General features: G+C 38.0%; 1 protein-coding gene across 1 annotated transcript; it reads left to right on the top strand.

Moving 5' to 3' along the window:
- Positions 1–1,240: 1,240 nt before the first annotated feature.
- Positions 1,241–26,950, top strand: DNAJC15 (DnaJ heat shock protein family (Hsp40) member C15). Its single transcript, XM_026054749.1, has 6 exons — positions 1,241–1,466; positions 9,224–9,275; positions 11,222–11,295; positions 18,718–18,794; positions 23,459–23,529; positions 26,670–26,950. Exons 1-6 carry the CDS (start codon positions 1,365–1,367, stop codon positions 26,738–26,740), a joined length of 447 nt encoding a protein of 148 aa, XP_025910534.1. The 5' UTR covers positions 1,241–1,364; the 3' UTR covers positions 26,741–26,950.
- The last annotated feature ends 19 nt before the right edge of the window (positions 26,951–26,969 follow it).

Raw genomic sequence — 26,969 nt, 5'->3', positions numbered from 1 at the left:
CTGCCTAAGATTAATGTAATATTATTTATGGTCAATTCACCTTTATTGTTAATAGCGGCTGTACTATAAAAAGATACTGAGAGATGAATTAAAGCAGTTGCATTTCGGTGTTACAGAAGATTGATGGATATCAATCAGATATACAAAACCATGATACGTGCTCCGAATTATGCCTTAAAAGAACAAGTAGTGTTTGAAATAAGAGATAAAAAGAGTAATTCTTTTTGTTGAGTCACACTGCTTAATAATCTGCAGACAATTCAATTCCAGTGCCAGTACTACCAGGTAAGAGGGAGAGAAAACCAGGATAAGAGCAAAAGAAAATCTGTTATGTTGCAGTACTGAAAAGAGATTGAACATTTTATCAATCTGTGATGCAGGACTAAYGGTGGTGATCGATAACTGCATTTGACATATCACTTGAAGATTTTCAGAAAGGCAAACTATGAATTTAACTTTGAGCATTTTCTGGAAATCCCTATATAAATATATTGAAGCATGTACACACATAACCAACTTGCAAAATATAAATATTAAAAAACCCCATAATCAGTTGCTTGTCTTCCCAGATCAATTTTTCTTTATCCTTTCCTCTGCTGATGTTTATATCCCTTCCTAAAATCCTATATTCCCTTAGAAGGGGGACATGAATCACTTCTGTGTGGCCTCATCCTCTCAAGTGTTTACTCTCTTTCCTCTCACTCTAATTCTTATACATAAATTAACTCTCATCCCTTCCTTTCTTTCTCCCCCCCCGCCCCCCGCCGCTTCTTTTCTTGATTGCCTTGGGATTTAGAGCAGGTAGCCCCTCATCCTCCAGCCCCTCACACCAGCCAGGAGGCCAGAACATGGCAAGACCAGGAGGACCTCCTACAGGAGCTGGCTCCACCCCCACCGCGAGGAGCCGCGAGCCAGCGCCCGCCCTTCCTCATGGAGGTGTGAGGGGAAGGGCGGGGCCTTCCAAAGGCCGCCGAGGGGGGGGAGGGGCGGGCAGGCTCCACGGTGGTAAAGCCGCGCCCCCCGGCCGSTTCCACCCAACCGCGCGTGTGACGGCGCCAGGCGCGGGTGGGGGGGGAAGGGGCGAGCCCCGCCCCCACAGGCGGCCGCCCGCGCCCAGCCCCGCAAGGGGGAGGGGATATGGGGGCGGGGCCGCTCCCCGCCTGGCCCCCGCCGTGACGCGAGGTGGGCGGGGCAGGGCTGGGAGGGCGTGGGAAAGTGGCCAGCACTAGCCCCGCCCATTCGGCGGGATGATTGGCGGGGGGAGGAAGGCTGCGCGTAGTTTTGGTTTCCGTCCTTCCAACTGGTTTGTCCTTCCGGACGACCTATAACGGCTTCCCCGCCCCTTTCCTCCGTCGCGCTGCGGCATGGAGGGAGCCGGGGCCCCCTCCGAGGGCCTGCGCGATGCCGAGTACGCCAGGGTCCCTACCGGCACCGGCAAGGGCCAAACCGAGCTGGACCGAGGCCTGGTGAGCGCGGTGACGGCTGCGTCGGGACGGGGAGGGGGGGAGGGACAGCGCGCTCTGCCCTTCCTCTTCCTCTTCCCGCCCGCAGAGCCGGGGCGAGGGGCGGGGGCGCCCGGCCGCCCCTCCCCTCAGCCTCTGAGGGGTCCGCGGGCGGCGGAGGTGCCCCCCCCGGGTGCCTGACGGACCGTTGGGCCGGGAGGGGGCCCCTGCCCTTCTTCCCGGTCCCGGGCTTTAACCCCCAAGGGGGAACGGCTGGGAGGAGATGGGGTTGCGGGCAGGTGGATCCCGGCTCTCCTTCCCCCCCGGGGATGGGAGACCGGTCGGTAGCGCCGCTGGGGGAGAAGCCCTGTGTCCGCTTGCCTTTGGGGGCGAGCGTGGCCCTGGGTGGCGCAGGCGGGATTGCACGGGGGTGCGGGCGCCGGGGGGGCGGCCGCGGGGTGTCTCGCCCCGGCTGAGCTGTGCTCTGCGCTGACTGCCGCGTGGGGATGTGGCTCTGCTTCGGGGGCCTAGTAAAATACCCAGCCTTGTAAGCGCCAGTTCAGCTCCCCGGTACGAACCGAAGTAGGAACTCCTCTGACCCTGTGTTAAACATTGTGTTGATTAAGCTTTCTAAGGCACAAGAGGACAAGGCCTGAAGTTTGTTGCCTTATCATAAAAAAGATGTTATCTGTGAAATTTTCACTTATGTTGAGTTTTATTGCCGCAAATCTGAATATTAATGGTTTTGTAAAGCTCTGGGAAGAGGAATTCTCATCTGACAACTTGTCAGGTGGGAAAGGCTGAACAGGTCTGGAAGGGGAGGCAAAATATCTCCTGAGTTCCCTATATGATGCCAGGCTCTAGTGAGAAGGGTTTTTTGACTTTATCCCTGGATCAGTGCTTAAAGCGCTTATCAGTGTTTATGTGGCTAAAGCTAAACATATTTATAGTGTACCGAGGAAAAAAACTTTCATGCTTTTAAAATTGCCTCAATTATGCATTTACCTTACTTCATTATTTGCATGTTATTGCATCTATAAAATTTATTAAAAAAAACCACTGCAATTTTTAAAAATCAAAGTTCTCTATCAATGACTCATTCATTGATATTACAGTCTAGGACTAGAATATCTTTTTCCAAGAGGGTCTTTCTGTGTATTTGACAGCAAGTTGTGTAATCCTAAGAAATTTACTCCGAAACTCATCACTGTCACATCTGTCTGCTTTCCCTGTGGAGTGGTAACAGTGTAATTTCTAGTGAATGTTATGAGTCCCTGGATCTTCTTGCCTGTCTGGGATAGAAGTTGCATCTGGGGTTAGTGGGCTTTGCTCCTTTGTTAGTGTGAGTTGTTTTGTAGTATTTGTGCTATGGTCTAGAGTCTGTTGTAGGTTTTTAAAGAGGACTAGATTCTGGATTACTGAAATCTTCTCTTGAAATTTATTCTCTAACCAGGTCTTTCAGTGAAGAATACAGTATTCTCTGCTTTTAAGCATTTCTTTCTGGGCTGTGTTCAACATTGCTTTGTGTTGCTGTCACAGTGATTCATAGGGTTAAAGTTTAGCTTTAGTGGAGTTGAAGGTTGATCCAGTAATTGTTTTGATGATAGCTGCAACTGACATTGCAACAGAAGAGATGAAAGATTTCAAAAGGGGCTTTGTGTTTGTGGTAGCCTAAACCATGTACCATTAGTCAGCCATACTTGGACCATTTGGGCCAGCTGCGGTGTTTTCACATCCAGATCCAGGTGCTATGAACCTTAAGAATTCTAAATCAAAATCCATGCACTATTGTGGTCAGCTCTGTGTTGTGGAAAAATGGAAGATAATTCACCTTTGAGTCTCCAGGTACTAAGACATCCTTTTACATGTAGCTGTACCAGCTCATCCAAGCTTTTTGAGGAATAAAATGGGTAGAGGCTAACCATTTCTGTAATAGCTGGAGACTCCTTCTGTTCAGCAGAAGGGAATATGATAGTATACTATTGGCAATGGAACATATTCACAGTTCCTGTAGATGTTCTTGTGTAGATAGTTAGTGGAAGAGGAAACAGTATGCATGCTCATTGATTCCCAGCTAAAGACTTCAGAAGGAGGTCAAGTTGTATGTAACCAAATTCCAAAATTTTACTAGAGAGAAATAGCAAGAAGAACCATAGTGCCATGCAGCTGGCCTCTTATGTCATACAGGATTAACAATACCTTTTTGCTCTAGTATTGAAAGCAGAAGAAAAGATTTGTAGTAGAGGCAAAGTCTGACAACAACCGCATCCATCTCTTAGGGCTGAAAGAGCTCTGTTCTATATCCTACCCTGAATCTTGGTTGTGAGGTGTCCAGGATGTTGGCTGAAGTCAGCTGATCTTGGTAACTTTTATTTTCATAGTTGTTTTACTATAGCATGAGAGTTTGGAGAGATAAAAGAACAACAATAGCAATACAGAGTCTGTTCTTGAGGATAGTCACAAGAGGATATTGTTAATTAATGTATATTCAAGAAGATTTGCTTGAATGCCTTATGTTAACACTATTATTAGAGAATCTGTAGCTCTGTCACCATTTACTATGAAAAAGTCAGAAATGTTAGGCATAGTTTTATATATAAAACAAATTGACATGAGAGTTGGGTGAGTATGGAAAAGAACATCTAGCTGAAACAACTTTTAATTTGTTTTTGGAAAGTGAATTAGATTTCATAGGAAGATAAGACTGGAAGGAAAATGGTTATGAAATCAAATCTGTTGCAGATAGCTGCATAAGATAGTCCAACTATAAAATGTATCTTGCTCCAACTAGAGCTAATTATGAGGTTTGCTTTAAGACAGTCTTCCAGTAGGCTGTAGCTATTCTGAAGAATAGAAACATTCTTTTAACTTCAAGGATGGATACAACTGATTATTTCAAGTCAAGAATTTTTATTAAAGGAAAAAATAGTTTTAGAAATATTTTTGTACTCTGCCTTAAGATACTTGTGAATCATATTTTTTTAGCAATATACAACATTTAAAATACTTTATAGAACTATGTTTTTAATTAAGCAAGTAATTTACACTTGTGTATTTATTTAAGTAGAGATACATATTTCCTATTGTGCTGACTCATTACTAAGCATGGACTAATAACAAACTGCTGTCCAACCCAGAACAGATAATTTTCTCTGTGCTTTTTATTTCATTATGCTGCAGCTTTATGATGCCCAAAAGACAGCAGAGCTCTTGTTGTATGAAAAGAGCAAAATATTTTTCATTTGACCTGGAAGGGTATTTTTCCTGATTGTGACAGAAGAGTCAGAATATAAAATTCAAATCAAACAGCTATGTCTTAACCTTTATGTCATAAAGGTGGTTCTGGTAGCTAGTAGTCAGATGTAGTAGCGTTGTGCTAAAATTTTAAAATAAATAATTTTCATAAGTTATCTTTATGTTTATGAGTTTTAACTTGTCTTTTTTTTCTATTACATAGAGGGAAAGGCTACAACATTGTTGTTGCTGTTACATTTTTTTTTGAATGTGGTTAGGTTAGCAGAGCACTGTGGATTAGGAATTTGCAGAAAGAATATCTCATTCATTTAAAGCTCCTGGAAAGTTATATATTAAAAGATTGTCCATAGATCTCTGTATGCTAACAGTATATGACATATTAATTAACATACTGTGTGTTTTGGAGGTATATGCTTTATCCTCTTGTTTGCCAAGAATAACTTGTTACTGCAGTAAGTCAGGTCTTGGACTGGCCTTTCTAATGTTTGTATTTTCTTATACATGTTTCTCAAAGGAATAAAGAAAATCCTACGGCCAGGCTGCTGTAGCTGGCCCTGCTATTAGCAGGGGGACTAGACAATCTCTAGAGATCCCTTCCAACCCCAACTATTCTGTGACTCTGTTTTGTAGATTAGCAAAACTTTCTTTATTGTTGTCTGTGTCTGAGAGGGTTTGTTACTGAAAACTGAACTACATAGTAACATTAAAATACTGAAATCAGCAGAATAGGATAGAGCTGATGACTAACCTTTGGGAGACGATGCTTCGAATAGAGAAAGGGACAGATGCTACTTTTTAATCTTTTATTTCTTTATTTTTCCCTCTTGGATCTTAAGAGAATGCTTTCATTTAAACTTACATCTTGGAAATTTCTTAACAGCACTTTTTTTTGAAAAAAATGAATGTCAGTTCTCTCATAACTGAAAGTCAGTGAGTATTTATTAATTTCTTGAGCCTTTATGAGTCTGAAATAAAATGCCTTTTCAATCAATGAGAACCAAAAATAGTCATGGTGATAATTGTCTTATGTCATAAAAGAGCTGGGCCCTTCTAGAGTGATAGTGAATTGCCCTCGTTTAATGTTGACAAGAAATCAATGCATTTAATTGAAGGTCTGCACTCATTGTAAGAATAATATTTAGCACTTTATTTTTCAAAGCACTGGACAAACATTGATTTATTCTTCTAAATCATCTGAGATAAGTGAATGTAAATAAGGAAACGGAGGCAAGCTGGACTTAAAGGGTTTACTGATCAGTACTTGAAATTATCAAAAATTTTATAAGAGAGCTTGTGTCAGTAAGAGATAGACTATACACTTTTTTTTCATTTTGTTAGATTTAAAGTCATTTTTTTTCACATGTTTATAGTCATCCCATCACATATTCATCCCATGGCAAACATTCAAAATGCCTCAGCATCACAAGTTACCATTTCTTGGGTAAGCTGTGGCACATGACTGTTCCCTAACCCCTTGGTAACACAGATAAGGTGAACTATCCTAGACCAGTGAGCCTCAGCCTTTTTGGTAGCTCTACCTCACTTGAAATTGTAGGCAAACTTTCATGCCTCTCTGGCTTGAGCTCCCCATCAGTTTTACCTCGCTTTCTGGCTGGTCTTCAGATTCCTGTTGATCTTGCTTGCCACTCCTATTCTAGAGCTGCTGCCACTCTTTCTTAATCTGCTGCTAACACTTTCCACTGAGATTGATATAATATACCCCAGTGGACATGGCTGACTCTATCTAGGGCCCTCAGGGGTCTCTATATTGTGTTCCCAGACTGCTCTTAAAACACTTAAGCTATTTCTACATTGAGCTGACAGAGTCTGGGTATTATTTTTTAGCCTGATCTCTGTGCTTTACCTTACCTGTGATGAGATGTCTGCTGCTAATACCTTGTCAGTGACTCAATGCCTTGCTGTACACTGCTGACTTAAACCACCTTTATTGTGGTAAAGTAAGTATAACTTAATTTTGACAAGCAGAAGCTAATAAATATTATTTTTTTTCCAATGTGAACTATTTCACACATTGTTGGGCTCTTAATTAACTGTAACCACTTGTTCAGAGTGACAGCTAGAATCTTTTACTAAGTCGTGGAAAGTCTCTAGTGAATATAATCCCATGATCGCAAACTACAARATAGCGAATAATATATGATGTCTATAATGTTACAAAATATTTCCAGAAATATTGTGACCATTGCTTACTGTCTAAATATAGGATTTAGAATTTTGTGGAAGGTTTTGAGTAGTGAGAGCCTGACAAAACTGATTTGTGAGAACAAGTGGAAAGAGTTATTAGTTTAGTGAGGAGATGAACTGTATGCTTCATTATCTTATATCCTCTAACATTTAAGATAACATACTGTACTTATGTTTTTTCACGGTCTAAAGATGAAGAGAAATTTTGTGGAACTGAAAGGAACAACAGACATAAAACTACTGCATTATTTTTACATGCTTATCATTCAGAAATGGATGCTAATATTGAGTCTGAAAGCTACACTGAAGTGGGAGAGTTAGATACCTAAAATGGGAAGGACAAGTAGATTTTTAAGCACTGCTGGCTAAAACTCCCCTAATCTCTACTTTCAGCATATTTAGGGAGAGATGCTTTTCTTTTTTTTTCTTTTCTTTTTTTTTTTTTTTTTAACAGAAACCTCTCTAGGAAATGGCAATATTATGTTATGCAAATGGTTAGAATAGCCCCATTTGAGTAGATAGGATGTAGGTGTCCAGCTAAAACATGTTAGGATCCAGAAGCTATATGTAGAGGAATACAACTTCTTATATATAGGCTTTGAGCAGGTTACCACTTTTTCCATGCTGAACTCAATATTGCAGACAGCAATCCCAGTCACCTTGCTTCAGAGACGTAGCTGTAGGGAGCAACCGGGTGCAATGGTAATGCCTGTGTTTTACGCAGCTGTCTACAGGCTGAGAAAGTTGTTGATGTGTTCTAGCCACTACTAATCCAAATCTAAAAGGCTTTAAAGCCTGTATTTCCCAACTCTTCCCCTGCTCCCTCTCTGTCTAGAAAGAGTTGGTTAGAAAAGTTGAGTACAATTAAGGACAGACTATTTTAGCCCCAGGTATCTTACAAGCAAAGGGAATGTGGCTCCAAATCCAGTTATTAGGGCACACACCTTCAAATTTGGGGTTCCAGTCCTGCTCTCAGACTTGTTGGTAGAAAATGTATAAAACAGTAACTGGATAAATACAGAAATAATTATAGGAGCAGAAAGCCACACTTAGAGTCAGTCTGGTGATAAAGGAATTTTTACTGTAGATRTATTTTGAATTCAGGCTGAAAAGGCCTCATCTGATTTCTCTCATTTCCTGAGTAAAAGTTCAAAGCACTATTAAGCTATCATATGATAATACATGACAGGTAATGCCGTAAGACTACACCAAGATGAGTGAGTTCATTTCAGATTATATATAGGGTCTTCAGAAGTGGATTGATAGGCTTTCCATTTCAGTGCTGGCTGCCCTGAGTTCTGGAGATGTGAGGAGTCAGTCCTTTCTTCAGATTTTTTTATTGGATATCTTTTAAAAGCTTCTCATTTAACATGGAGATATTTCTTATTGTTCTTCTTGAGATACTTGACCTTCAAGCGCTGTATAGGAAAATATATACATGTACTCCAGGGCTTTAGATTTAGCAAAAGCTAGGAGATACTGTGGCATAAATTAGATGTTCAGTGTGACCTAAATTAGATGCTAGACTTAAAATGCATTTAAGCTGATGATGAAAACTGCCTGAGGAGTGTCATAATTCTATTTACAAATATCTGCTATAAGATAGAATCCAACCAGAAACTGACAGTAGGCAGTGAAAAGAAGTTACGGGGCTTCATGTCTTTATTGGGGCTTCCATGGGTCAAACAATGAAAGATGGAAGATCCCAAGTTACCTTTGTGGCCTTAACTGTGGGATGGGACTGACTTCTTTGAAGGAATGCTATGAAGCAGCTGGGATCACGGTTCTTTTCTTAATGGGCAAGCCCAAGTACAGAGTTTAAGTTAATATTCTGTTCTTATTTTCAAGCACTGTCATGATGATATTCCCAGTAAAAGACTTTGTGAAACAATATCCAGTGCCTTAGAGTTTTTGAACTCTTCATGTTCTTGTAAAACACTGATACTTCCTGTTATCATCACTTCAAAATGTGTTGAACTAATCTGTGGGACTTATTTCAGGTGGTCCTGATTAGTTGTCTGCCTTGGGTTGTTTATTAATTTATTTTATTACATACTGTTAGCTGTTTGCCAGTATGTATTCACTAAGTTGCTAATGAGTAGTTCCAAATTAAATCCTGAAGCATTGGTATGGGTTAATAATGGGACTGAACAATAAAAATAATGTATTCTGTGGAACACAGAACTTCTTCCTTGTCTTCCAGATAAATTACATATGAAATGTCCAAGTCGGACATCAGAAATGCTTGCCACTAAGTAGGAGCTGAATACATTTTAAATCCAAGTTTGCAGTTTATTTTGATTTCCATTTTTCTGCTTTAGGCCAGAACTATGATAGCAGTTGGACTTGGTGTTGCAACTGTTGCATTTGCAGGTAAGCTAAATTACCAACAGAGCGTGGAACTGGCACTTGTCAGATGCTGTTTCTAAAAGGGTTGATGGAGTTCTTGGGAGTATAAATAAATTGGGAAGTAGAAAGGTTGCCTGAGAGTGCTACTGGAGAATTGTGTCCAGTTGTAGTTCCTGTCCTTTCAAAATCCTTGACACATTTCCAGAATGCTTTCTGAAGAAGTCACAGCTGGAGAAACTTATTTTATGGGCATCGGCTAAAGGAGTTCCATCTGTGTTTTTTGCCTTCAAAATGTAATGTGAAAAGATGACTTTATCTTTTTTTAGCATACTGCAGTGGAAGCTCTTTAGTATAAAAGAACACAGCAGGATCTTTTAGTGGGAAGGTGATAATCAACAAATTCTAATGGAGAAAACTACAAGTTTCTAGCAGCCATAGTGACTTATCATAGTAAGCTGTTTCTGTAGTACACTGTCGGTTACCTGAACTCTTTATATCTGGGCTGTATGTTCTTCTGAAAAATAGATTCTAGTTCAACCACGGGTCGTGGGTTTAACATGACATACATGATGAGTTGCTCGGACTAGATGATAACAGTGGTCTGTTCTGGTTTTGAAATACACAAATTGATTTTCATTACTTTCAGGATGTCAGATTGGCCATATTTGGCTATGTACAAATGTTCATGCCAAGAATAAAAACATTAGATGAACATGTTACACCAAGCTTCAGCAGATGTTTTGTGGGTACTGCTATTTTTTTAATTAAGGGAAGGAAAAACAAACTCTTTGATGGTGGATGCACACCTGTTAAGTAGTTGGTTAATATATGTGTTTGTATAGACACAGAAGAGGAGTGTTTCAGAATTCTTCTGCTGACTGAGTTGTGCAATTAGTGACAGCTAGCAAAGAAGTGTTAAGAGAAAGCCTTAAGAAGGTGAGGTAATATATTAATACACCACAGCTTTTCAGCTGTGATATTCCAACTGTGGTTTTAACTTCTTTGTTAATACAGGCACATGTTTAGATGACTAAAATAACCTATGTAGACATCCCATATTTTGAGAATGAAAGCAAGATACTATCTGAATAATGCAGTGCCTTTTTAATAAATGGTTTTACATTGTGTATGGTAGTAAGTTACATTGCTAATGAATAGTTAATCAAAACAAAAATTGTGTGGGAGGGGACTTAGAGGGAAAATCCTACAGTAGCATAGCACAAATCTTGATTCTGAAGTTGGTAAACCTACTTTGTGCTTCCAAGAACAGTCTGATGTAAGGTCCCTTTACAGAGTTCATATAGCCTTTCTTAGCTATAGACATATTTACTGCCATTGGGGAGTTGAATGGTGGTGAATCCCAGAAGATCCTCTCTTTGTAACTAAATAAAAAATGCAGTACTTGCAAAATGTGTGAGTAAGCTTACAAAATCACAGCAAGAAGCCTGTAGTACAGACAGTTTTTTCTTAAGACATAACCTTTGAACAGTATTTAGTAAATAATGTATATCCAAAGCTAAAATTGCATATTGCCCTCTTTCTTAAAAGTCACAAGACAGATGTCTCCATTTGTCATATTGAAATGCATTTGAATCTATTTATTCTGTGAGCCAACACAATCTTTGCCGGTCATGGTTATGTTTTTAGATTAAGTATATAAAACTTCTTTTTTCGCTCCCTATAGTACAAAGATTAAAAAATATAAACCATTGCAAGTTCACCATGGGACTTCTGCTGGGCAGGCCTCCAAAACCGGCTGTTCAGGGAACATCTTGGAAAGCAATAAAGTGCAACAGTGTTGGACAGCAAATAAATGAGATGAAAAGATTAACAATGAAGAAGGATTTTGATTTTTAAACCAAAATTATTCTTGCTATAAGCCGGTGAACAGATGTCAGAGATTTATTTATTTATTTATTTATTTTTAGTGAATGTTGATTATAATTTCTTTTAACTTCAATCTTTTTCAGGTCGTTATGCATTCCACCTCTGGAAACCATTGGAGCAAGCAATTACAGAGACAGCAAAGAGCATTTCAACTTCTGTAAGTTTAGAGACTACTAGATGTTAATTTTATGAATCTATATTTTAAGTATTTAAAAAGGAGCCACTTTGATGTAGAATATAGTAAGTGCAAGTTGTTTTTTTTTTCCAGTACAGGGCTGTTCCTTACTCCGTATGTTCTAGTGTTAATCTAATATATTTTAAACACCTGTAGATGAAGCTATAAGCTATATCAGAAGATGTTTGTGAGATCCGATAAGCAGTTTTAATTTTTCTGAAGTGATGTTGCATTTTTCAGAACTGTTTGCTGGTAAGTTTATGAGAAATTGTTAAAGTGAGCTGAAGTGGGCTAGAGATTATGAAAGTGACGACTGCAATTTCCTTTTTAAGACTGTATCTAAAGGACTAAACTTTCATTTTCAGCTTCTTAAAATCCAGAAAAAAAATTGATAGGGAAACTTCTAGGAAAGGTTGCCAAAGCTGGGAGGAGGGAGGAGAGGAAGCTTCTTTTCTTGTTCACATGAGCTGTCTTTTATTTTATGTTTCCCATCTAATTGGAACTTTTAACCAAGTTTCTACTCTTCTTTTTGCCCTATATATTTAAAAGTATAATAACAAATAATATAATAATAAAGAGGGAGAAAGTTGAGTGTTGTCAGAGGAGCATATACAGGGACTGTTCCAGAGCATTTGCTTTTTAGCTTTGCTGATTACACTGTTCTCTGGTAAATAAACATGTTCCATTCCTGTCTGAGTAAAGTAATTCCCACTGAGATAGGTGTCTGCTTGTTTAAAGGATATAGTGCCCTTTTTGATGCTGGTGGGGGAAGATGTTGATGGAGTAGCTGTTGTAGGTTATTATTTCCTGAAAAGCATATTAAAGGTAGGCTTTTAAAAAAATGTTAATTAGCATCATACCTATTTGTGTGAGGCCAGCTGCAACACAGGACTTTYCTATATGCTGCATATCAAGAATGGGCAGAAGTTAGAGTTCGGATTTGTTGGCTGTCTGTACACGTTCTGAAGGTGCAAGCTTGATCAAATGCAAGCTTCCGTGGAAGGGAAAGACACTTGAAACTTGGACTATCCTTTGGGGCTGGCCCACACTTGTCCTTAATTGCCATGCGGATAAGCATAAGTTATTGCTCTCTGTCCTATTTCTCCTTGGCACTGGCCACACAACAGCAATGCAAAAAGACTTTTTAACATCCCTTTTGGAGAGATTCCCATCTTGCCTGCCACAAAGCGAAAGGGGACTTGCAGGTACTATGAATTCTGTTGCTTTTATATGATGTGTGCAGCCTGACTTACAGGCTTCCTAAAAAGTAGTTAGCAATAAGAACGTACAGCTTCAGAGTAGCGTGAGCTTCAATCTTCATCCTTCCTCCCCACAAGTTTTACTCCAGCATTCTTTTCATCCATTTGTGGATATAAGCTATAGTCTCTAAATGCAGACGTGCACACATAAGAGTGCAGACAGTGACTCTTTTTAACACATGGAAATACGACATGTTGCTGCACAGGGAAGTGTCCGTTCTGGAGAAACTGTAGCCCTCAGCCTTCAGAACCACTATACTGGCTGAGCCAAACTCACTACAGCCTATCTGCTTTTATTCTTAATGATTTTGAGCCCTACAGAATTAATGAACAACGAAAAAGAGCAACCTGGGAGCATCTAAATTCTCACTTTGTTCCTAATCCCTGGACTTGCATTCTTTTTCTGCCTTCAAACCCCTCCTGGAAGCCTAGAATTTTATGTTGATCTGAAGTGCAGTATCTTTCTTCTCATGTTCTATTTCTGAACTTAAAAATAAAAGATTTCAGTATAACACAATCTTTTACCTGCTGAATACTATACAGTAAAACTTTGTTTTTCTCTTCTGGTTTGCTGTTAACTGTATGTACTTATTAACTTCACATTTATGAGGGTAATGATAATACTTATTCTTCTGCAAGCATGGTGCAAATTTAGGACCCTTGTCTAATTCTCAACCAAGATATTTAGGCTTTCTGCTCTAAAACTGCTTTCTTTGATCGCATGTTTTAGGACTTTTTTCTGCCATTTACAATCAACTATTTCCTGTTTGTATTTTTTCTTTAAAGCAATAGAAAGAGAAAACATTAATTACCAAGTAAGTTATTACTTGTGTAAGTCCTTATTGTCCAAACTTCATATTTTTATGTCTGCACCTGATTTCATTTGGAGAATTTGAAGCTGCCGAATATAATCTATGCTTTAGCTCCTTCACTGCCTCTCTTTGCAGTATATTGCCTTCTAAACCATGCTGACTAATGGAAATCAAGCAGTTAGTACTTCTACAAGAACCATGTTATTGGAAAAAAACATCTGCTGTGATATTTAATGTCTAGGCTTAGTGTTACTCTTCTGGTTTCCTGTGGTGCTTGGAGTTTTCAGTGGTTACTCTAGCTTTCTAGAATCAAACCCTTTCCCTCATGACCTCCTTTTGTGGGAAGGTATGAAAGAGCTTTATATTTCTAAGCTAGCTGGTTCTCTTTGTGACCTTTTCCATTCTCCCTCCCCCATTTGAAATTCCTTTTTCCTCTGTTTGCAGTAGGAGTCACAGTTCATGATAGCTGCAATCTCAGAAAATAATTCAGATGCTGTTTATCCTTTCTTCCAACTCACTAATAAGTTAGGTGAAGTCGAGCAGAGCAATTAGGAAGAGATCATTTTAAATGCTTGTACTGCTGTATCTTGAGTCTCTGCCCCTTTCTATTTACTTATATAAATAAATAACATGTATAATCAACAATTAGGCTTATCTTTTAATTAGAAGTAACAAGTAAAACTTGTTACATTTTGCTCTGAATTTCTACCTTCCATTTAACTTTAATTTATGGCAATTAAATATATAGACTTAACTTTGAACTGTAAATACTTCTGTAATTTAATCTTCAGATTTTCTACTGTGTTATTTCAGTGGAAGGAGACATAAGAGGAAATGTTGTCGTTTCCCCTCTACAGCAAGCCATCATGTTGGTTTCCAGAGAAATGGTTTTTTAGTATGAACCCAGTGTTGTTGCTTGTGTCACTAATGCCAGTGACACTGTTCTGCCTTTTTGTGTAGTGATGTGACTCTGTTGCCAGTAGGAGCATAGCCTAAATAGTCATCTGGCTTTTCTTCCCCAGACAGACCTTAATGCTATTAATCATAATATCAGTAATATCTTAAAATGGGGGAAAAAAATCGAAAGTATTTCAATAGCATTAGCTTTCCCTGTTGGATCCATGATATTGAGGATTGAGCTATAAAAATAGCAATTCTAGGCAAAATGAACCCTTAAAATCCATAAATTCCACAATCCTGAAAGTTCTGTATTCCAGAAGGAAAGGGTCTCTTCTACAGCACTTCATTAGAGATTTTTGCACTCCCTTTCCATAATTGGATCTGATTCTGCTCAGTCTCATAGAATTCTGAATGAGAGGTAAGGGTAGCAGTCATGTCTTGTCATTCACTGAAAATAAAGCTTCTAAAGAATAATATAATTTGCAATCTGTTTTATAAAATTTTCTGAGCAAAGCTAAGGAAGTGGAAGTTGGGTTTAGCAAATTATATGATATATTATAACGCATCTTCTCAGTAGTTTGTTATTATATTGTGCGTTTTCCCCCCACCCCCCCCTTTTTCCAGTGTTTGTCACCTTTTCAGGAGGGGACTATATTGTTGGCAAAGCAACACGCAGAGTCTTCAGGAAAAAAAAATACTGCCTCATATAATATGATGTAATGTCTGGTCTCAGTTGTGGCCTTTTGCATCTCTCTGATCTGGCACGGAAGCAGCAATCACATTTACCCTGTGCAGTGCAGGAAAGTATCTTGAAGATTTCGTAGTGCTAATCAATCGGATTTTCTTAGCTGACTGCCTTTTGTGAAAATTTGCAAGAGCGAATACATATTCACAGAGCAAATCCTATTTGCATTTCCTATCCCCCCCCACCCCTTTTAATAGAATTTGTTCAGGAAGCAGAATTTGCYTATGTAAGTTGCTAAACAGTAGCAGCATGCAAAAGGAAATCAAGTAAACAAAATAGAACCCTCTGCCCCAACCCCTCAGAAGTATGAAGAAATGGAGAACACTTTTCAATGATTTTTCCAGTACAGAAATTGTTTGTGACAGTCATGATTAATAAATGATAAAGTGATGGAACTGCTCAGTCATTGAGAAGTTCTTACAACAGAAAAATATCAAAGTATTGTTGCATTGGCCATTACTTACAATTAAAATGTAAAAAATAAATTTGCTTTAATATGAATAGCATGCAAAAGTTGTTCTATTTGGGAACTAGAAATTTGACAAGATGTTTCCTAAAAGTAAGACTTAATGTTTCTTCTCCTTCTTCTAACCAAGGGGAAAAATGGCTTTTATGTCTAATTTCCTTCTGCTTTATGTTCCATTTAGGAGCAAGATCTTAAATTAAGAAGTTGATTATTCTTGCCATATGCTTCACTTCTGAGAAGAAAGGGCTTTTCCTTGATGACCAATTCAACATGATGTTTTTGAAGGCTCTGGTTCAGATTTGGTTTTGTGCCAAGGGCACAGACCACAGGATTTCTTTTTTCATTCCTCTTGGAAGCTAACTGAGCTGAGGCTTCTTGAGGTTATAAGAGTGTCAGGGAAATGTGCTTTAAAAACATGAAAAGGTATTTCTGAATTTAAGCCTACAGCCAACCCTCTGTAGTCCCTGATTTCAAATGAGCTAGCATGGTCAGTACTTCAGATGAAGACTTCCAAGATTAGAGAAGAGCTATGTTAGGGATAATTCAAATATTGTTCTTCTCTACATGAACAGTGAACCAGTGTCCTCCTGGATTAGAGTTGTATGCTAGGATTGAAGAGCAGAGAGGAATTAACCTTTTCAGAGATCCATCTGTGTGGTGTATTTACTCCCCCCCCCCCCCCGCCTTTTTTTTGGAGGGGAGGGAGGGAGAATTTTGGAAAATGTTTCACAAGACGTTAGATTATGTTTCTGTCCTCTCTCCTGCCCTTAATTGTTAGATGTCCTTGTCAAATTTCTGTGCAGTTTCACCTACTCAAGGGCCTTACCCAGTGACTGTTAAGTCACTAGGATCATCTCCTCTTGAAGGACTGGAGAAGGCCCAGTGTGTTCCCCGAGTATTACATATTCTAACCTGTAATGTTGATGTGCACTATTACAGACTGGCTCTGTGTTACCCTATAGCAATGGTTCTTCAACAGTTTTTTGATGTAGGCATGGCATGTCTGCAGTTGCTTCAGTTTTGATAACTGAAGTGTTAAAGTAATGGATACTTGATGTATGGTGGCGGGGGAGAAGAAAAAGAAAATTTGTTTCAGATCACAGCACCACACCAGGAAATCTGTGTGGCTGTTTGCAATTTCATGGCTACACTAGGGGATCATCGCCTTTAGAGACAATTGTGTATTAGTAGCAGGTGAAGTATTTCTGAACAATACTTTTGGGTGAATGTTGCTCCTAATCTTAATTAAGGGCTATGTTTTGATATCATAACCAGAGCCTTATAAATGCTTTGGTGCTTTTGAAGTTAGCTGAGAGGGAGCTTGTGTAAACGTAAGGCAAAATTCTTATTGGATGTGAATGGATGTATTTAGTAGCTGGTGGGAAAAATSTTTTATGAAAGACTAGGCACATTTTTTACTTGGGGGTAAAAGGAACATTAAAAAAAAAACAACTCAGTTCTCAAGCCAGACTTCCCTTTGATAGCAACAAAAGAAGTGTATTCTTCCCCAGCTGATAAATTTTGCATTGAAGAAAGAACTTCAGTCTTGTCAAGTGATTTCTGTGTGCTGGTTCCCAAAGGCAGGCTGTCTCAGAATTACATCTGCTGCCTCTGGGGCTTGTGCAGCTTGGAGAATTGTTTGTATTGCAGCAGGCTAGTCCTTAATTCTTCTTATGGAAGCATTTGCATTGCGGAGATCACAGCTAACAGTCAGCGGTGGTTCAGTAACTTTTTTCATTTAAAAATGCATTTATGGGTTGACAAATATATTTTCAACCCTTTTCCTTTTCCTTCCAATGACAATTAATTGTTATAATTATTTACTTTCATATCCATCTCGTTCTCTTTAATTTTCTTTTCCCTCTCTCATTTTTTTTTTTTTTTTTTTTTAAATCCTGTTTCTAATCCTCATCAATAATGGGTGTCTAGGAAAGGACATAAGGGCAAACATAGGTTAGGGTTTCCTGTATGCTCTGCTACTTTCCAGTGATTTCCTGCAATAGAGGTTGTAGTTCTATGCTAATTTTTTATTTAGTTTTTGTTTGGTTTGTGGGCTTTTTGTTTTGCTTTTGTGGACAATACTGAGAGGAGGGCAGGCCACTGATTGAGACCGGTTTTTGGTTCCGTTCTTCAACAGTTGGTTGTATCTTTATGCATTTATGTGCTCTCTTGACAAATACTAAGCATTGAACTGAAGTTTCCATAGAATTGTTTGTTAAAATTCTAGGATGCTTTTCCTATGTAGTAAAAGCTTACATACATAGAGATGATTTTTAAGCTGAAGTTACAAACTCTGTTTCTCAGTGTGCCTTGTTTTATATTTATTGGTGTTGGATGTCTTTTACAACTTTGAGCCCCCTTTTTTACAGTCATTGAGTATGGCATTGGCACAGACCCCCTTGCGAATCCTTTTGTGACCTTCTTTCATGGAGATAGTCGGCCATCTGCTGTTTGTGTTCTAACCACTTGTTTGCCCATGTGAAGACATTCTCTCCTAAACCATGGCTGCCTTGTCTTTTTTTGGTTTTCTGAAGAACAATTTAATGAGGGACCAGTTCAAAATCTTTTGGAAATGCAAGCAAATTACATTAACCAAACAAGTCATTCTTGACTGCATGGTCAGTGGTTCCATCAAGGAACTCTTAATATATTTTTGAGGTCTTACTCCTTGTAAAAACTAAGTTGACTATTCATCAGTATACAATATTTATCTGTTCTTATCCTTTTACTATAATTTATACCTGCTTTCTTGGTAGAAACATCYGGACATCAGAGTGATTGTCCGTAATTCCATAGATGCCAGAATCCTTTTAAAATGTCGCATTTGCCACTTTCCGTTGCACTCGTACCAAAGCTGTGTTAAATGAAAGACTCTCTTCCTTGGTACCTGCCCTCCCCTCCCCCCAGTGTACCACTTCATGCCAGCGTGTACTTTGATTCTGGACTATTTTACCCCAAGTTAGGAATTTAGTAGCTGTAGCTGTTAATAACTCTTATTAGTAGTAGAAGATTGTAAAAACACAGTCATTTTTAAGTCAGCTTTTATATGTGTTAAAACCCAGGAGAAGTCCTTTGATATTGTCTGGTTTGTACTTTTTCCATACCTTCAAAATAAATTACAGACAAATGTAATGCTCTGAATGGGCTCATATATTACGATTTAGGTTCTGGCACCTTGTGCATGGAACTAATTATTTCCTGTTTTTCCTTTCTTCTTTATAGAGTCTTTCATCCTACTATAAAGGAGGATTTGAACAGAAAATGAGTAGGCGAGAAGCTAGTCTTATTTTAGGTGTAAGGTAGGTCTGTTGCATTAATATATTTCTGTTTCTTGATGAATCTTGAATGAAAAAATCCATATTGCAAGAATGTGGGATACTCTGGCCAAATTCCTAACCTTTTCTTTTTTTGAGGCTTCTAATGGCTCATAAACCATTCTAATATTCTCTTTAAGCTAAAAAGCAAACACTAAAATACTAATAAAACATGCAACCTGTGTTTGGCTTGAAGGCATGGTAACATATTGCAGTGGAGAATAGAACTGGTGCTCTAGAAATAATCAGAATAGCACATACTATGCTAATTAGTGTGATCACAGGGCCTGTTCTCAAAAAAAAMCCCCAAAAAACCCTTGAGATAAGCAATATTGTAGATTGTATTAATAAATGAGGAAAGCAAATCAATTTTTCTCATTTTTTTTCATAAGTCACTATTCCCCCCCCCCCTTTGATTTGTTTAAAGAATTGGAGCATACTTCAAACAAAAATACTCAGAGAGACTTGTAATTTAGAGCCAGTATAGGAAATCATTTCCAGGCTGAGGAATCAATGGATTTTTTTCCGAAATATCTGGATGGCTAGTGGTAGCATCCATCTTAGTGTTTTCTATAAAAACAAACAGTGAGTTTGAAGGCTTTCCAGATGAGAGGGACAGATCGGGCTTTAAGTAGTAGGTTTCCTATTTCTGGTTCAGATTGGCTCTGAATTTTAAGATTAAAAATATAGGGGAGGATGGTTTTAATAATCTCCAAAGAAAATTATTTCCAGGGAATTCCCAGGTGGGAATTAGGAGTTAAAATCCTGTTTCAATGTACTATTTATGTTTACTTCTAATGTAATGGGGATTACGCAGATGTAACATTCATTTTAAGAAACTGTAAAATAAAAGATTACATTTATTTGAAATGTTTCATGCTTGCACACTGAGCAGGAAATTAATAGGAGTGCTACTTAGACATATTTCCTTCAACCTTTAAGTTTGATAACGTATTAACATTTTAAGTTATAAGGGCAGATTCAGTGATTTTTTTCCAGAGTAGCACACTGCAACTTATTAAAGTGTGTTTGTATTGGCTATGCTTAGCCTGAACACTGCTCTTTTGCTTCACATCTGAAGTTTCATCACATGTTAAATCAGAATCTGCTTTTATTTTTAGTTTTAATAGCTTGAGTCCACACCTAGAATGGTGACACTGCTTGGTGTGTTTGGGCTCAGTCTTGTGAATGCCATTTGAGAGAAATTCTTCTTTAGTGTTTAAAGGATTGAGTCTTTAGTTGCATAGAAGCATGGCTAATATCTTTATAGGAAGTTTTCACATTGTTTAAAAACACTTTTATAGACCAAGTTTTAACTCACTGTTTACTTAATTATAACAGTGCTACCTGTCCTATAACAGGGCTACCTGTGCCATAACAGTGCTACCAAAAAAAAGCAAGTCAATTTTAAAGTTTTAGGAAAACTACCAGGGTATGCACAAACCAGATCTGACTAGACACTGATCTTATTAGTGTAACTTTTGTCTTTTGTGTCATTAGTTCCAAGTTATATTAAGTTTTAAGGCAGAGATATTCTTCATTATTTTGAGTGCCAAGTATGTATGAGCACTCTAGAAATAATAAACACAAGGTATGATAAAGGTGAGCATTTAACCGTTGTTTTTACATTTCAAATGTATTGACTTTTTATACATTTCAGATGTTACTCGTTAATAACCATCTGGTAGGATTGTAGTGTTTTTGGTAAAAGCATGCATATGCTTTGTTTGCATTTAAACTGTATAAAAGGTGTTGAAAGCTACAAAGTACTGTATTGGAAATGTTCAGTAATTTTAAATTTTACTGTTCTTCCATTAGTTGTCATGAAGCAGGGCTGATTACTGAAGTTCACTATGAGAATAGCATTAATTTTAACAATTAAATATGCTGTAGAAGGAACTGCTGGTAGGAGAGGAGGGGGAATGTCTGAGATGAGATGGGAAGTGCAAATGTTATGAGTATTTTCCAAACAATAGACAAAATTAAGCGTAATAGTTTGCTACCATCAGATTGCTAATGCTGAACTTTCTGAAGTTAGATAATATGTCTGATGAAAATTGTAAGTTAAAATTCTAGATAAAAGTGAACGAAACTTTGTACCATTTCTGCCATGAAACAAGATGCAATGTTTCTCTGTCTGTAGGAAATGTTTAATTGCTTGTGAATATAAAAATGAATTTAAATAAACATACATTAGTTTACATACACATTAAACTTTTTTTTTATAAAAATGAAAAAAAGCAATTAGGCTATTACATTAAAATCATCGTATAAGTGTACAAACAGAAGAAAAATATTTTAGGTTTGAAAGTCATGCTTCAAATATGATTTGTTTTTGCCTTTTATTTATTTATTTATTTTTTAACAAAAACAGCAAAAAAAGGCCAATTTGCTGCTCAGGTAGGTATAGCATATGATTATAAAATGGCTCAGGTTGAAGGGACCTCAGAAGGTCTCTAGGCCAACCTTCTGCTCAAAGCAGGGTCAGCTGCGGGGTCAGACCAGGTTGCTTGGGACTTTATCCAGTTGGGCCTTGAAAACCACCAAGGATGGAGACTGCACAACCTCTCTGGGCAACCAGTTTCACCACTAGGCTGTCCTCATGGGGAAAAAGCTTTTTCCTTGTGTCCAGCCTGAACTTCTTATTTCAGTCTTTGCCCGTTGCCTCTCATCCTCCTGCCGTGAACCACTGTGAAAAGCCTGGCTCCGCTTTCTCAGTTCTTTCCCGGTAGGTGCTGGGAGGCTGCTGCAAGCCCCCCCGTAGCCACCTCTTCTCCAGGCTGAACAAGCCCAGCTCCCTCGGCCTCTCCTCACAGGGCAGTGCTCTGGCCCCCACCACCCTGGTGGCCCTGGCTGAACCCCCGCCAGCTTGTCAACGTCTTTCCTGTGCTGGGGGTCCCAGAGCTGGACACAGGATCTAGATGTGGTCTGACAAGTGCCAAGCAGAGGGGGATAGTCCCATCCCTCGACCTTCTGGTTAATACAGCTTGGGAGGCTGTTGGCCGCCTTTGCTGCTGGGCGTGCTGCTGGCTCATGTTCTTGCTGTCCCCCAAGTCCCTTTCAGCAGAGCTGCTCCCCAGCCTGTGTCATTGCAGGGTTTCTTCCTTTGCTGGTGCAGGGCTCTGCCTTTGTCCTAGATGAATTTCATGAGGTTCCTGTAGGCCCATTCCTCCAGCCTGTCCAGGTGCTGCTAAATGGCAGCCCTGCTGTCAAGTGTTGACTGGTCCTCCAAGATGATAGAAGTTTCAGCCAGAGGAAAACCTGTGATATCAGAAGCGTGTTATGTTGGTGTGACTCAGGTCATGAGGTTTAAATATGATTTGACAGAGTTTTTCTTGGTAGTGACTTCAGTGACCGGTCATGACTGCAGAATAAGCAGTATATTATAAACTATTCGATTTGAATAGTATTTTAGATCAAACAAATTTGGTTTAAAATACCAATTTCACAGCTGCTTTTCAGAGCAAACCTGCATGATTTTCCATAATATGTAACTACAGCTTTTCCAGAATTTGACTTTTGTGGTCTGAATTTCTAAATGTGATATATCAACTTTCCTTTATATTGTTACAGTATTAAAGAAGGGATTTACAGGTCAAAATATAGATAATTGTTATGCTTAGCTATCTGAGAACAAATCATTTCATTTTTGGAGCTATATAGTTCAAGACCTTTCACCCTCTCTTAATTCTTTCTTTCTGGATTACTTCGTTCCCTTGAAGTATTCTTTTCTTGTGCAGTTCTGTGAAGTATTTTTGCAACAGACTCTAAATTCCCTGTGACAAAATAATAATTACAGGTTGTTTACTTCAGGAATGTAGTTAGGCTGATACCTTGCATTCAAACTCTATCTACAAAAAGATTAATTAATTGAATTATCACTGATTAAGAAGTGATCTGAAGTAGAAAACACTGGTTCATTTTTCCATGCTAACAGATTATGAAAAATGAAACCATTCAAATTTAAATATTACTGTTCTTTTGCATACCATAACCTACTGTGCTGGCACACTGCATCCATAAGTGGTTATTTGTCTGGTAAGGTACATATTTAATTTAGTTGAAGTACATGTTTTACGTATCTGTCATTGAAGGAAACAACATTATGTAGCACTTGTAAATCAACATATCCCTGAATGTAACACATTGAACAGCTTTGCAAAAATAACAAATACTGTTTTTTCAGGCCCCAGCAGAAAGAATTATTTATAGCAACAATAATAATATTTACAGTAGAATAAAATAYGGTAATATTAAATACTTGTTTTGTCACTGGTCATATAAACACCCATTTTCTAGGGGAGAAAAAAATGTTTTCCACATTTAATGATAAGAATGCAAAGTAGATTTACTGTAGAGCTTTTTTTTTTAAAATTTGTTTACTTTACATAGCAGTGGATGTATTGAGTTCAAAAAAACCTGAAAGATATTTGTATGCCTCAAATACACAGGCTTTTTTAAAATACCCTTCTCAATGTGTCTCACATGCCTTTGTTAATGTGTTACTTCCTCAAAGATGCAGTTTTGTGTTTTGTCCACAAGATGGTGAAAATCTCAAATTTTAATTGTTTTTGAAGCCGGTATAAATCATTAGTTTATAGCCTGGGTTTGGTGGAATTTATGGTGAGCACTTCAATTTATTTTTGTAGTCCGTCTGCTGGCAAGGCCAAAATCAGAACAGCCCATAGAAGAATCATGATTTTGAATCATCCTGATAAAGGTAATTCTTGTTTTTTCTTAACTAAAGCTGAAAAAGAAGAGGCTTAAATGAGGTCCTTCAGTTTGCTGTTTGTGTAAATGAACACAATCAATGCAACTATATGATTTCTGTTTATAGACTAGACTTAAGTTCTGTGTGTCTTTCTCTCCGATGAAACAGACCGCTTCCCCCCAGGCTTTATGAACCACAATTGTAGTAAGTTGTACAGCTCTATTTAAGGTTATTTTCTAGACTTGTGCTGCTTTAGTCAAAACCATGAGCTCATGGACCACTGTTTTACACTTTAAGAAACTTATAGCTCATTTTTTTCTTACCTTTAAATAATATTTTTACATTAAACATTCCTGTTTTGAACTGGGATGGAGCAGTCACATGTTTGAAAGTAACTTTCTGTGGGGAAGTGTTCTGTAGTCACTATGTCATTGGTCTGAATTCAAGGAAATTTGAAATCCTTTGGAAGAACTGTGAAGCTGTGCACTGTTGCTTTACTGGCGAGGTTTTTAATGTAAATTCATCTTACAGAAAGGCTATTATTATRACTTTAACTACACTACAGCTGGTTGAGAAAGAAAGCCCATATGTTCATTGCTGTTTCTACTTTAAAATAACAGATGGTGAAGAGTTGCACTGTATTTCAGAAGTCAAAAGGGGGAATTGGAAGTTTTTTATATTTTTGACAGGATTACAGGGTTCCCTGCCTGCACCCCATCTTAAGAAAATGAAAAAATAACTTGGCAATGTGTTTAGTTGATGCTTTTCTTTGCTGTCCTCACCCCTCAACTTAATTCTAAAGCTGTCCTGCTTATTTGATGTCACACCACTTCATTTTTTTTTTTTACACTTTTTGCAATGTATAAACTCCACAAACAAAAACTGGAGAAGTTCTTTTCTACGTTTGTAATATGTTGTGATCGTCAGAGATCTCTTAACCAGCAGAGTGCATAGTAGGTTAAAATTTTTGATAATTAATTTTTTAAATTTTAGTGTAGCAGTATCCAGAGACCTGAGCCAGAACCGTGAATCTCAGTGTGGATGCTGAGTAGACCTAGAGAGATGGTTCCTGTAACAAAGATTATACATTTTAAGGGACCAGGCTTACAGCTGTAATGCACCTACAGCTGGGCACAGTGTAGGGTTTGCTGGACATATTGTAGGCTTTGGAGGCCTCCGGTGTGCTATCAAGATGAACTGTTTTCTCGGTAGGAACACCAATTTAAGGGGTTTGTGCCTTTGTGCTGCCCTGCAGCTCTGTTGGTATAGCCACAGGAAAAAAAAATTGTATAATGTCTTTAGCTGGAGAGCTAGGGCCTGGAGTAATCTTGAACATGTGGCAGCAGAGACCTGTTTGCTTACATAGATATCTTGATTCCTTCAGGGCTCTAGTAACAAAGCCATGGTTTTAAAAATAATATTCAACTGCCAAATGTTACTCTAAAATATTTTATCAGTTGGAGTAGGTAGAATAAAGGACAATAATTACTGATTTTAAAAAGCTGCATATATTAGCTGAGAATTGAAGCTTTGAAAAGAGAATTATTAGGAATAAGAAATATACAGAAGATGTCATAATAACATCCACAGTAAGGGCTATTAAAACAGTTGTGCATTAATCCTTACATAATTCTGTTTAAAAGTATTTTTATATTGATACATTGTATGTTAACTTTTTCAGTCACTAATTTTTTGAAAGAATACTTGCTCGCAGAAACAGAGGAAGAGATAAGTCTTTTGGACCCGCCTGATTATAAACAAACACTTATGCAATCATGAGATTGAATTTTCTCTCATTGGAGGGCTACAAAATTAATATGGCACTTAAGGATGTAAATGTAGTGAAAACACTTCTAGCACATTTCAATTTACTTTTAAGATCATGCGCTCTTGGCATTTAGAAAATCAACGCATGGCTAAAAATTACTTGGGGTACATTGTTGCAGTTTATAGTCTTTATTGTTTGATACTCTTGTCTACTCTTTGGAGCAAGGAGTACTCAACCTAGTAAATCCTATTCCTGGCTAAAAAGCTTATAGTTTTTTTTTTTTTAAAGTTATTTATTTTCCAGTAGTCAATTTCTCTACCTTGTTCTTTCCCTGCTCCACTTTCCTCAAATGTGTCTTAACTATTAGGACTACATTCAAACAAAACCAAAACACGAACAAGAGAACTGAACTCCATTGCTTCTTYCAGTTGTTTTATTAGACTGTGAAATGATTATAATGATTTGGATTCCTGCAGGAATGTCCTAAAGAAGTCTTTAAAGAAAGCCTTGCATTTTTGTTTTTATTTACATATGTTTAATGTTTGTTCTTCTGTGTGTTTCTTCTATCACTATCTTTTCTGCTGAATGAAAAATTATGACAGAGGCCTTGGAAAAGGCTATCCAGTGCACAGTATTACTGAAATCACCTTTTTATGTAAAAAGAATAATAATAAAAAAACCCAGGTGTATTCTAGTAAATGTTAAGCTACTGATATAGACTTTGTAATGTTGTTTTCAGTGACTGTAGGCAGATGGTTGGTACTCAAGGGGAGAGTAAAAAAACAAACACAAAAAGACCACTGAACTGTAAGCAAATTGTTAGATGGAGCGTAAAGCAATGACAGTGTTCAGGACTAGAAGTTAGAAGGCATACCATGTTTAAATAGCTTTAATGTGATGGTTTCTGGCTGGTAATTCTGGGTGTCTAGAATGGGAGAGGCTGAGGGGGGCTGTTTTTTGGTTTTTGATAAAATTTTGCCTCTCAGTTTTCGAGATGGGTGGGAATAATAGCAATCAGCTTTACGTGAACATTCAAGACAGCTGACCTTGCATACATTTGCAGCAACACTGCACTGCCAGTCTAAGTCACGCTAATTTAAAGTGTTTTCAAAGAATCATTTTAAGACTTTGCTTCATCAGAATGACTTCTGAGATGAATTGTTCAGCATTATTCTTCAGTCGTTTCAGTTTTGATTACATTTTTGTCATGTTTCCCTACTCATTATTTTACTTCATATCAATGACATTTTTAAAGCAGTCTTATGAAAAGGATTTTTTGAGGAAGGAGGAGCTAATAAAATCGAGTAATATCAGGATGCTGTAAGAGAAGGAGTCTGATATTTCATACCAATATGTGAATGGTATTCCTTTGCCTTTTCAGGTGGATCACCTTATTTAGCAACAAAAATAAATGAAGCAAAAGACTTGTTGGAATCCAGTGCCAAAAACTGAAATACTAGGCCTTGGGTCATAGGACAACCAAAAAAGAAACAGCTTTTTACACATCTCTTTCTGTGGAAGATCCAGTGGATGCATTGTGCAACAGCTTTCATATCTACTTGTTCTGCACAGCTTCTTAAAGCTGCATTCAGTGTTTGTATTTATTGTCATAATTAAAGGTTTAAGATTACTTAAAAGTAAATTGAAATATTTTACATGTGATGTGTCAGTTTTAGTGTAT

The sequence above is a fragment of the Apteryx rowi genome, unplaced genomic scaffold (assembly GCF_003343035.1).
Source record: "Apteryx rowi isolate R43461 unplaced genomic scaffold, aptRow1 scaffold_966, whole genome shotgun sequence".
NCBI lineage: Eukaryota > Metazoa > Chordata > Aves > Apterygiformes > Apterygidae > Apteryx > Apteryx rowi.
Note: the sequence above shows the minus strand (reverse complement) of the source record. Positions and strands in the feature narration are given on the sequence as shown.